This window comes from Schistocerca piceifrons, chromosome 3 (assembly GCF_021461385.2).
Source record: "Schistocerca piceifrons isolate TAMUIC-IGC-003096 chromosome 3, iqSchPice1.1, whole genome shotgun sequence".
Lineage (NCBI taxonomy): Eukaryota > Metazoa > Arthropoda > Insecta > Orthoptera > Acrididae > Schistocerca > Schistocerca piceifrons.
This window is the reverse complement of record NC_060140.1, coordinates 387,049,479-387,061,864: the sequence shown is the minus strand read 5'-3', so window position 1 is coordinate 387,061,864 and position 12,386 is coordinate 387,049,479. Positions and strand designations below refer to the sequence as shown.

The 12,386-nt window shown below is 43.2% G+C and overlaps 1 protein-coding gene across 2 annotated transcripts in view; it reads left to right on the top strand.

Annotated features, from left to right (window-relative positions):
• LOC124789323 (transmembrane protein 117-like) overlaps window positions 1-12,386 on the top strand; it is a 246,554-nt gene that overhangs the window by 21,804 nt on the left and 212,364 nt on the right. For both annotated transcript variants that reach the window (XM_047256640.1, XM_047256639.1), the window contains exon 3: window positions 4,808-4,890. In XM_047256640.1, the coding sequence (XP_047112596.1) occupies window positions 4,808-4,890 (83 nt within the window). The remainder of the gene's footprint in view (window positions 1-4,807; window positions 4,891-12,386) is intronic.

Sequence of the window (12,386 nt, the reverse complement as noted above, 5' to 3'; positions counted from 1 at the left end):
CCTAGAACCGCTCGGCCACTCCTACCGGCGAGCAAAACTTTGTCCAGCCTGTATGGGACTGGTCTTTCGCTAATCGGTTGTGAACAGAGCCTACTTGGCTGGGTCAAGCGCTAGAAACTTTCTCATGACAGAAGCTTTTTTCGAACATCTGTTGGAAACGAACTGATGAAAAGCCTTGGCTGGCGGCAAGACTTCTCAGATGAGTGAAGTGCGGTTAGTGGGCGAAAGAAATGACCAATGGAAATGCTTTCATTCTACTCCTGAGGCTGACTGGTTAAAAGACCAAAAATTTTTAACATTTTGTGTAAGTTGTTGTGGGAGAGTTTGTAGGTCCTCCAAGCTATGGTGTTTTTTTCCAAACATTCACAGTTTCAGCTGTCGGTAGCTCATGATCCTTACTAATTTGGAAGAGTTATCCTGTATACTCTTTGTGATATTTAGTGATGGACGTTACTAGAAACTGGTTGGAGCCAGTGTATTCAGTGTTAGCTATAAACGTTTTCCAACCCAACAGTCCAATCTCGCAACTACTTTGAATGAAGTTAGATGCTGTCGCTGTGATCAAAACGGCAAACTTTACCAAGTGAAGCGGTGCAGAAAATTTTCCAGTTCCGCCAATAAGCATTTACTAGCTAATCTTTGAAGCAACACATTATGTAATTTGTCTCACATGCTGCACATCTCTGAAAGTGTGTGAGATCGCAGCCATGAGAGAGACTTCAATTGATGCCATGGCATCTCCATGTATGAGATGAAGGAATGTTCCAAACGAATAAAGACACTAAGAGCTACTTAGGACTTCATAGTCAACTGTCACTTGAAACTTCGTTATTTGTCTTACCAAAATATGTTTTACAAAACAGTGAAGGCATACATTGTAACCAAACATAGTCTATACAGGCTGTAATGGGTATAGTTGCAGATACTTCTGTTGATGACTGAGGACAGTGTACTGAACAACGTTACATCACTACTTACATCATCTGCAGACTAATAATTATAGCTGTTAGGAGTAGTATGTTTTTATATTAGTTAGTACCTCCAACTACATGTGGCAAGAACAAGCAATAAACTCTTACTTTGTCCTGGGCAGCAGCTCAGGTGCTGCAGTGTGGACACGTGGATGCAAAACGATTAGCTAACCTGACAGGGGTAGTCTGCATACTGGTGCAGTTATGACTTTGCAGGAAACATGAAGTCATAAAGTTTGTGGTGTGTCTGTGGAAAGGCTGTTAAACAGAGCAAAAACAACCAACACACCTATATGTGCACAAATTAAGACACCATGTATAAAAACATCTGCACATACACCCATTACACCCTCTATATTCACATATACTTCTTCTGTCTGTAAAAAATTAATAAAAACAATAATAGATCTTTCATACTGAAATAGAATGTATAAAGCAACATATACTTTGACCTAAAATTCGGATAAACATTCAAAGAAAGGGTATAACAGAAACAAATATCACAAATACACATCAACATGCAGTAAAATGTTAAGAAAATATATTATGGAAAATTTTGTATCACTGTGGATGAATGTGTAGCAGATGTGAATGTACCGGAATGGAAACAATTTCAAAACAGAAAGTATTTGTAAGTATATCATACTTTGCCGTGGAAAAGCTTTTAGTAAAAGAAATTAGTTTCGAATTTCCTGATAGCGTGATTTTAACATTCAGGAATTAAGTTATGTGATAAATACACTACTGGCCATTGTGTGAATGCTCTGAGAAGCTAATCATTTGCATATCACAACATCTTCTTCCTGTCGGTTAAATTTCGCGTCTGTAGCACGTCATGTTCGTGGTGTAGCAATTTTAATGGCCAGTAGCGTAAATACTGCTAGTATCTGATATATGTAATTTCACGAACCACAGCAACAGCTCTCAACAAACCGTGTCCCAAAATAACGCTGGCACTTGTTAGTTTTGCAAAGCCACACTTTAGTCGGTCTGTCTCAGCCATCATATGCAGCCTTGTAAACCTAGTAAACCCTTCTGCATCTAATCCATAATATATTGTATGCTCATTAACAGTTCAAAATGAACAATGTGTAACGCACATCATAGCCTGTTGAATGTACTTGCAAGGCGGCCAGAAACAGTCTGAAAAGCTTTTAAGGTTATTGCACGGTAGGTTGTGCTGAGAAATAACTGTCAAGAAAAAAAATCGGTACTTTGCGTCGCTTCCGAGTTAATTAGCATTGAAGTTAGCCAATTAGCCCGTTGCGCGTGAAAACTGAAGCGGCTTGCGAGATACAGTTGGTGTCATTCTCTCTCATAGTGTATATGACAGAGCACGAGGCTGCTCGGGCTTTGGCTTGCATACGATCCTTACTACCGTCCCATGTCCAATTTTTGCAACGCTCTGTTGTTCGGTTTTAGGAAACCAAATGAAGAACACACTTGACGACAACGTCTCTGACGGGCTGCTTGAATTTTCGCGCTCAATAGTCTGACTGACTAACTTCAATGCTAATTAATTCGGAAACAGCGAAACGTATCGAAATTTTTTTAACAGTTATTTCTGAGGAGAACCTACCCTGAGATACCCTTACAAGCTTTCCAGGCTGTTTGTCACCACTCCGTACAATTTATTTTATATGTTATGGTCATAATCAGTTGATCCATTGTCTACGTACAGGTGCTCCACAAATATCCATACGCGAATGAGTGCTCATGATAACTACAGATTGGCCATTCGTCTAATGCGTACTCTTCGACCTGTTCTCTTTCTTTTTACAAAGAGCCACCTAACAGTTCTATCGGAGATACCTTGCAAACATACGAAACAGTCCGATTTTATCGTCTTCACAGGCTTATTGGTACATACCTCCGGGTTTCAAAGGACGACTGTGCGTAAACTATAAAACATACAAAAAAAGACGTATATCAGTGAATAGATCATCTAGATATCCTGTGTATGGAGCATTTCGATTTGTAACACACGCGCTTGCGAAGTTGCACCGGTGGGCAGGTGTGTCAGGACATGTTGAATAATTAAGTGCTCCGTATTGTCGCAGCGAACTAGTTGGCGCCCGCAGATGGGCAACCCAATGAACAGGTGTCCAAAAGAAGTTATTGTAGTGCCTTCCGGGCAGTTCGTGTCTGCGATTTCTGTGAACTGACCGGACGTGTTCACTTCTGCTGGATCTCAATCAGTGTCCGTATTGAGAAACTGTAATTTGAGTTCAAAACTTGTTCTCTCCAATGAAACCCTGGAAGTATTTACGAATAACACCGTATATAATACACTACTGGCCATTAAAACTGCTACACCACGAAGATGACAAAGATGACGTGCTACGGCCGCGAAATTTAACTGACAGGAAGAAGATGCTCTGACATGCAAATGATTAGCTTTACAGAGCATTCACACAAGGATGGCGCCGGTGGCGACACCTACAACTTGCTGACATGAGGAAAGTTTCCAACCGATTTCTCATACACAAACAGCAGTTGACTGGTGTTGCCTGGTGAAACGTTGTTGTGATGCCTCGTGTAAGGAGGAGAAATGCGTACCATCACGTTTCCGACTTTGATAAAGGTCGGATTGTAGCCTATCGCGATGGCGGTTTACCGTATCGCGACATTGCTGCTCGCGTTGGTCGAGATCCAATGACTGTTGGCAGAATATCGACTCGGTCGGTTCGGGAGGGTAATACGAAACGCTGTGCTGAATCCCAACGGCCTCGCATCACTAGCAGTCGAGATGACAGGCATCTTATCCGCATGACTGTAACGGATCATGCAGCCACGTCTTGATCCCTGAGTCAACAGATGGGGACGTTTGCAAGACAACAACCATCTGCACGAACAGTTAGACGACGTTTGCAGCAGCATGGACTATCAGCTCGGAGACCGTGGCTGCAGTAACCCTTGACGCTGCATCACAGACAGGAGCGCCTGCGATGGTGTACTCAACGACGAACCTGGGTGCACGAATGGTAAAACGTCATTTTTTCCGATTAATCCAGGTTCTGTTTACAGTATCATGATGGTCGCATCCGCGTTTGGCGACATCGCGGTGAATGCACATTGGAAGCGTGAATTCGTCATCGCCATACTGGCGTATCAACCGGCGTGATGGTATGGGGTGCCATTGGTTACACGTCTCGGTCACCTCTTGTTCGCTTTGACGGCACTTTGGACGTTACATTTCAGATGTGTTACAACCAGTGGCTCTACCCTTCATTCCACCCCTGCGAAACTCTACATTTCAGCAGGATAACGTACGATCGCATGTTGCAGGTCCTGTACAGGCCTTTCTGGATACATAAAATGTTCGACTGCAGACCTGGCCAGCACATTCTCCAGATCTCTCACCAATTGAAAACGTCTGGTCAACGGTGGCCGAGCAACTGGCTCGTCACAATACGCCAGTCACTACTCTTGATGAACTGTGGTATCGTGTTGAAACTGCATGGGCAGCTGTACCTGTACACGCCATCCAAGCTCTGTTTGACTCAATGCTCGGGCGTATCAAGGGCGTTATTACGGCCAGAGGTGGTTGTTCTGGGTACTGATTTCTCGGGATCTATGCACCCAAATTGCTTGAAAATGTAATCACATATCAGTTCTAGTATAATATATTTGTCCAATGAATGCCCGTTTATCATCTGCATTTCTTCTTGGTGTAGCAATTTTAATGGCCAGCAGTGTATCTACATTCGAAAGCTGTCCCTTTTCGTTGTAAATAAGAAGTGTGCTGTTCTTGTGTAATGCGGACTGTTGTCTTTGAGTTACTCAGTGTTTACTAATTTCTCGTATCAAGCTGACGCTGCCGTCTTGTGTTACAGAATCGACTATCCCTATCGTGGGCAACGTGTTCAGCTTCGTGTTGACCAAGTACCCACCGGAGTGGCGATGGTCGCTCATCAAGGTCAGTGCAAGCAACAGCGTGCATTTGCTACACTACGTTTGTCGTAGCCGTACATTTTTCCATCTACTGAAATATTGTAACGCTACAGGGAAATCTAGTGAAAAAAAAGACTAGTTTAATACGGAGACCATGATTCCGTGCCACGACTCCTGCTCATGTCTGAACTGAGATAATGTACTGGATTTGTGTATAAAGTAGGGAACCTTTTCTTTTTCTGACTCACTGTACGCCGCAGCAAGTTCGCTCCAGGCATATTCGATAGAGGGGGAAATCACCTACAAACGCACCTTGCGGAATTCGTGTTTTATGTAGAGGCTTATCTCACTAGGGGTAAGATAGATACTGCCTACAGGGAAATTAAAGAGACTTTTGGAGAAAAGAGAACCACTTGTATGAATATCAGGAGCTCAGATGGAAACCCAGTTCTAAGCAAAGAAGAGAAAGCAGAAAGGAGGAAGGAGTATACAGGGTGTTACAAAAAGGTACGGCCAAACTTTCAGGAAACATTCCTCACACACAAATAAAGAAGAGATGTTTTGTGGACATGTGTCCGGAAACGCTTAATTTCCATGTTAGAGCTCATTTTAGTTTCGTCAGTATGGTCTGCCACTTAGGCTCAATGGAGCACGTTATCATGATTTCATACGGGATACTCTACCTGTGCTGCTAGAACATGTGCCTTTACAAGTACGACACAACATGTGATTCATGCACGATGGAGCTCCTGCACATTTCAGTCGAAGTGTTCGTACGCTTCTCAACAACAGATTCGGTGACCGATGGATTGGTAGAGGCGGACCAATTCCATGGCCTCCACGCTCTCCTGACCTCAACCCTCTTGACTTTCATTTATGGAGGCATTTGAAAGCTCTTGTCTACGCAACCCCGGTACCAAATGTAGAGACTCTTCGTGCTCGTATTGTGGTCTGTTGTGATACAATACGCCATTCTCCAGGGCTGCATCAGCGCATCAGGGATTCCATGCGACGGAGGGTGGATGCATGTATCCTCGCTAACGGAGGACATTTTGAACATTTCCTGTAACAAAGTGTTTGAAGTCACGCTGATACGTTCTGTTGCTGTGTGTTTCCATTCCATGATTATTGTGATTTGAAGACAAGTAATATAATGAGATCTAACATGGAAAGTAAGCATTTCCGGACACATGTCCACATAACATATTTTCTTTCTTTGTGTGTGAGGAACGTTTCCTGAAAGTTTGGCCGTATCTTTTTGTAACACCCTGTATAGAGGGTCTGTACAAGGGTGATGTACTTGAGGACAATATTATGGAAATGGAAGAGGATGTAGATGAAGATGAAATGGGAGATATGACACTGCGTGAAGAGTTTGACAGAGCAGAATGTATGAGACAGGCGAAATACCCTCAGACTTCAAGAAGAGTATAATAATTCCAATCCCAAAGAAAGCAGGTGTTGACAGATGTGAAAATTACCGAACTGTCAGTTTCATAAGCTACATCTGCAAAATACTAACGCGAATTCTTTACAGACGAATGGAAAAACTGGTAGAAGCCGACCTCGGGGAAGATCATTTTGGATTCCGTAGAAATACTGGAACATGTGAGGCAATACTGACCCTACGACTTATCTTAGAAGCTAGATTAAGAAAAGGTAAACCTACGTTTCTAGCATTTGTAGACTTAGAGAAAGCTTTTGACAATGTTGACTGGAATACTCTCTTTCAAATTCTAAATGTGCCAGGGGTAAAATACAGGGAGCGAAAGGCTATTTACAATTTGTACAGAAAGCAGATGGCAGTTATAAGAGTCGAGGGACATGAAAGGGAAGCAGTGGTTGGGAGGGGAGTGAGACAGGGTTGCAGCCTCTCCCCGATGTTATTCAATCTGTATATTGAGCAAGCAATAAAGGAAACGAAAGAAAAGTTCGGAGTAGGTATTAAAATCCATGGAGAAGAAATAAAAACCTTGAGGTTCGCCGATGACATTGTAATTCTGTCAGAGACAGCAAAGGACTTGGAAGTGCAGTTGAACGGAATGGACAGTGTCTTGAAAGGAGGGTATAAGATGAACATCAACAAAAGCAAAACAAGGATAATGGAATGTAGTCGAGATAACTCGGTGATGCTGAGGAAATTAGATTAGGGAATGAGACACTTAAAGCAGTAAAGGAGTTTTACTGTTTGAGGAGCAAAATAACTGATGATGGTCGAAGTAGAGAGGATATAAAATGTAGACTGGCAATGGCAAGGAAAGCATTCCTGAAGAAGAGAAATTTGTTAACATCGAGTATTGAATTAAGTGTCAGGAAGTCGTTTCTGAAAGTATTTGTATGGAGTGTAGCTATGTATGGAAGTGAAACATGGACGATAAATAGTTTGGACAAGAAGAGAATAGAAGCTTTCGAAATGTGGTGCTACAGAAGAATGCTGAAGATTAGATGGGTAGATCACAAAACTAATGAGGAGGTATTGAATAGAATTGGGGAGAAGAGGAGTTTGTGGCACAACTTGACTAGAAGGTGGGATGGGTTGGTAGGACATGTTCTGGGGCATCAAGGGATTACCAATTTGGTATTGAAGGGCAGCGTGGAGGGTAAAAATCGTAGAGGGGCACCAAGAGATGAATACAATAAGCAGATTCAGAAGGATATAGGCTGCAGTACGTACTGGGAGGTGAAGCAGCTTGCACAGGATAGAGTAGCATGGAGAGCTGCATCAAACTTGTCTCAGGACGGAAGACCACAACAACAAAATTGGTCCGTATCTAGGGTGAGTCGCAGATTAAGAACATGGCAGGTAATGTTTGAAGCGGTCGCTGACTCAAAAATCTGCGGATACCAGTCACTGAATGCTGGCCCCTATTTTGAGTGGACCAGAGGTGGCAATCTTTCTACATGTCGGTCAGGGGGTCTGAAGATGGCGTAATATCGCCAAAATTTGTAGCCCAATAAAATAGCAATCTGTAAATTTAGATTGCTGAAAGGTGTTTGATTTGATCTGACATTCTGTTCTGAACAGTCGAGGTCCCGCAACCATCTGTGAAAAAGATGGACATAAAAACACGACGTTCTATCGACCATTATTTTTGTGTATTTATTATTGCTTACAATCTCGACCTCTCCCATCTAGAATCTAAAGCAGGTCGCATTTTCACATAACTGCAGAAAATTGTAACCATTTGTGATTAAACATTTGCGTCCTGATATCTAATGTAGTTTCAGTATTGGCAATAAGTGTCGAAATTAAATATAAAACAAAAAAGTAAATATCACCCAAAACCGTTAAATCGCGGTACTACACTTGTTGATCACCTGCACTGCCATCACAGCAGTAGTTAATGCACAGCTCGCGATAGCAACTGGGACACGTAAAGGTTAAGGAAGTAATATTCTTTAGGAAACTCCTGTTGCAGAATTTTACTTTTACACTACCTGATCAAAAGTACCCGGACGCCCTTATCTTTAGGAAAATCCTGTTTCAGAATTTTACATTTACACTACCCGATCAAAAGTACCCGGACGCTCTTATCTATTGCGGAATTGACCACTAGCAACGACTATTGTATTGACAGTAGAGAAGCAGTAACAGCAGAACGCGTCTGTCAGGAAAGCTCAATGACTTCTAACGTGGGCTGGTCATCTGACGTCACGTCAAGAACAAACACATGAAGGACATTCGAAACTTTATAAATTCGACTGTTGGTGATGTAACTGGAAGTGGAAACGCGAAAGAAAAACCACAGCTAAACCAAGGGTGGTTGTAAAAATGGTTCAAATGGCTCTGTGCCCTATGGGACTTAATTTATGAGGTCATTAGTCACATAGAACTTAGAACTACTCAAACCTAACTAACCTAAGGACATCACGCACACCCATACCCGAGGCAGGATACGAACCTGCGACCGTAGCGGTCGCGCGGTTCCAGACTGTAGCGCCTAGAACCGCTCGGCCACCTCGGCCGGTGGTGGTTGTAAAATATTGCATGAAATCATAGGAAGGAATCACTCGTGAACTACAGAGTGGTACCAGCAATCCTGCTAGCGCAGTGACAATGCGTATGGAGTAAAAAATAATTGGCAACAATGATCGAGCAGCTCCTCAAAAGCCACAAACTTCCATAATCAGAGCTAAACTGAGCTTAAGGTGATGTAAACAACGTCACCACTGGACAGCGGATAATTGGAAACGAGTGATTTGGAGTGATGACTCACGTTGTACCCTGTGCCAATCCGATGAAAAGGGTCTGGATTTGGGTCTGGCGAGTGCCTGGAGAACACTACCCTCCATTATGTATAGTGCCAACATTGAAGTATAGCGGACGCGACGTTAAAGTATGTGTGTGTTTTTAGTGGTTCAGATGTGGTCCCCTTATTGCAATTAAGAAAACGCTAAACGTGGAAGGATGTGAACAGGTTTTATTGTGCACTGTGTGTAGTTCGGAGACGATGATTGTTTTTATCAGCACGGCAATGCACCGTATTGAAAAGCAGCACCTGTGACACAGTGTTTTGAAGACAATAACACTCCTGAAATGGACTGGTTCTTCCAAATTCTCAACCTAAACCCAAGGCAACACGTCTGGAATGAGTTAAAAGGTCGACTTCGCTGCAGACCGTAGCATCCATCATCACTACCTTCTCTCGTTGCGGTTCTTGAGGAAGAATGGGCTGCCATTGCTCCACAGACGTACAGGCACCTCATTGAAAGTGTCTCCAGCACAGTTCAAGTTGTCACAAAGGCGAAGTGTGTACATAGCACACATTGATGTCCTCTAATAGGTATGTGGATACTTTCAATCAGATGTTGTATGACCAATGCTAACATCACTTAATCAATACAAGTGAGTCCCGTTTTCCTTGCGACAAAGTGCTAAATCTCTAGAACCAGAGTTTCTGGAAACCCATACCATTCACAAACAATCCCAAACCCTAGACCCACCAGTTCTGTGAAGGAGCCACGGGCGAATAGCGTCGTCGTCCGCAGTCCCAATAGGGTCAGCCAATGAAACATCGTGATCCATTCCCTCCTCCACCGCCTGTTGCCTGCTCTTGCTGGACTCTGAGATCCACGTAAGTCACCCACAAATTCTCATTCATTCTGCTGCTTCTGCTGTAGCTGCCATGTTGTTGATAACATATCCACTGTCTTTGATCGCCCTCTGTGTGGGATTAAATTCCGGAGTCGATGAATCCTCGGTAATACTTACTACTCTCACATTATTTACTTAAGCACTTCCAAATACGTTATTTTCTACACAATCCCCCCTCCCCCCTCGGAGTCAGTGAATCCGGGCTGATATTTACTACTCTCACCTCTCACATTACTCACTTCAGCACTTTCACTTACTTTATTTTCTAGACATTACCCCCCACCCCCCCCCCCACCCCTTCCCCCAGATACATTGTTTGATATTTAGTTCACCAATTACTGTCTTGCCTCTGTTTCCAACAGTGCCACTTAGCGTCTAATACCTGTCATATGTGCCCGGAGATCTTCATAAACAAGGCATTCTAGTACAATATGGTCTGCTGTACGTATGGCACCACATCTGTCAGTCATTTTCTTACCTAGCTTACATATTCAGAGAATAGCCCATGGCATGTCAAGCGGAGTATCATCTCTCTAGACGTATCTACATGGCTCCGAAGCATCGTCACCTTGATGTTTGGAAATATGCCCTACCATTTGTGCCCTGTGTGATATTTTGTCAATATCATTCTTTCTGAAAGTTTTTGAAAACCTGTAACGGTTAAGCAGTCGTTAAACCTAAAGCTGGTTTGGACACGACAGAGCTTTACTTTACATGGTGCTGCTGGATGTCATACGCCGTTGCCTTCTTTCTACTAAGTTACATAGCCAGTTGTACAGGAACCTACTGTTTAACAGTCACCCTGAATCACCGAGCAACTCTCCATTTTTCACTCTAACAAACGTTTCCAGAGGTGAAAGAAGTGGTAGATGAAAGATAAAAATCTTAAAACTGACGGGGAATCCAACCCAACACTTTTGGGTCCATGGTCTGTCACTTTACCACTGAGCCGCCTATATCACACCGTTTAAGGTTTTTTGTTTAATTGTATAAAATTTTCCCTGCACCATTTATAATGTAATGAGTCGCTGAGCTCAAACCAAAAAAGACAATTTAAAACGGTTAAATGGTGTAAATAAAAAGATGTAATTACTTGGAATTTTATTCTTTTACTGCCCACCTAAAAAATATTGGGACCAAATACTACTGAAAAAGCTCGAGTGAATAATAATGAAATACTACTGAGTCTTGTTAAATGACTACTCACTGTCTCAGCCATTTGTTAGTAGCAAGTAAAACGGTTGAAATATGATCATAATATGACGTAATGCTGACTGACAGCCTAAGCACTAGACATCAGCAACGGAGTGAATACGACTCTCATGTTGAAGGTTGCATACGTCAGAAATCAAGGCGCTGTGGTAATGTCGGTGCCATCTTGGCTTCGTTCCTTCTCGCTAGGTTCCGCTGTTGCGCCAGTGCTATAGGCTACCGACGGGGCCCACTGGAAATACGGGTCCCTTAATGAACTTGTGACGTCACACTAGTTGCCTTGACCGACATACTTCACAAACACTCGGCTATGTTTGGGGCCAGGGAGGGAATCAGTACGTAAATCGAAAGATAACTTTCCCATGTGTTATCGACAGCGTGAGCGTACTTACAGGTAAACGCACAGCTACGAAGTGTTAAACTGGTCTAAAAATCAGCTCGCTCCTCGCCAGAAATGGTCGCTGCAAATCGTAAGGCCTGCAGTGTCACTGGTGACGCACACCACAGGGCCTGTGTGTCTCGTTGGCCTCACATACCGGCTGGGTCCGCAGGTACGATGAACCTGAGAACGATGGCACTGCGATCGCTTCCTAGTCTTCGATTTATTTTCTCTTACTGAAGCGCACAGGAGTGTTATTATGTCTCAGCGACGAAAAGATGCCATTTGTATATTCTTTATTTTGGTTACGTCAACTGGCGTCTTTGGGCTTCAGCACATTGTGCCGTTCAGCATTCATTTCTGGGACTTTTTTTAATAAATAATCACCATTTAGAGAACATACTTAAACATCATGTCCTGTTTTCTTGTAATGCTGCCGCAGACTCGGTAACGAGTCGACAGCTAGTCCTCAGCTATGCTTGCGAAATCGTGTACTCGCTGTCCTTTGTACGCTGATTATAGTCCCCGACAACAGACTCAAGTGACGAGTTTTCAAGTTAGCGGGCAGTCGCGGAGATTCACAAGTCCAGTCTCCGAGCGTGAGGTGAAGACGAGTTCGAAGATGACGTATAGGATCAGCTGGGAAGATTAAAGCGAGCATACAGAGTTCATTTCTTATCTCTCCTAAGCAACCTGCAATAACGCTTTCATACACTGAAACACCTCCGATGTACGCTTGAAGACTCTGCTGTCACTGCCAAACAAAAGTCACTCGGAATGCTGCCGCTTCGCTCCCTACAGCCTCACAAACTTAATACACTGGGAGACTAATATT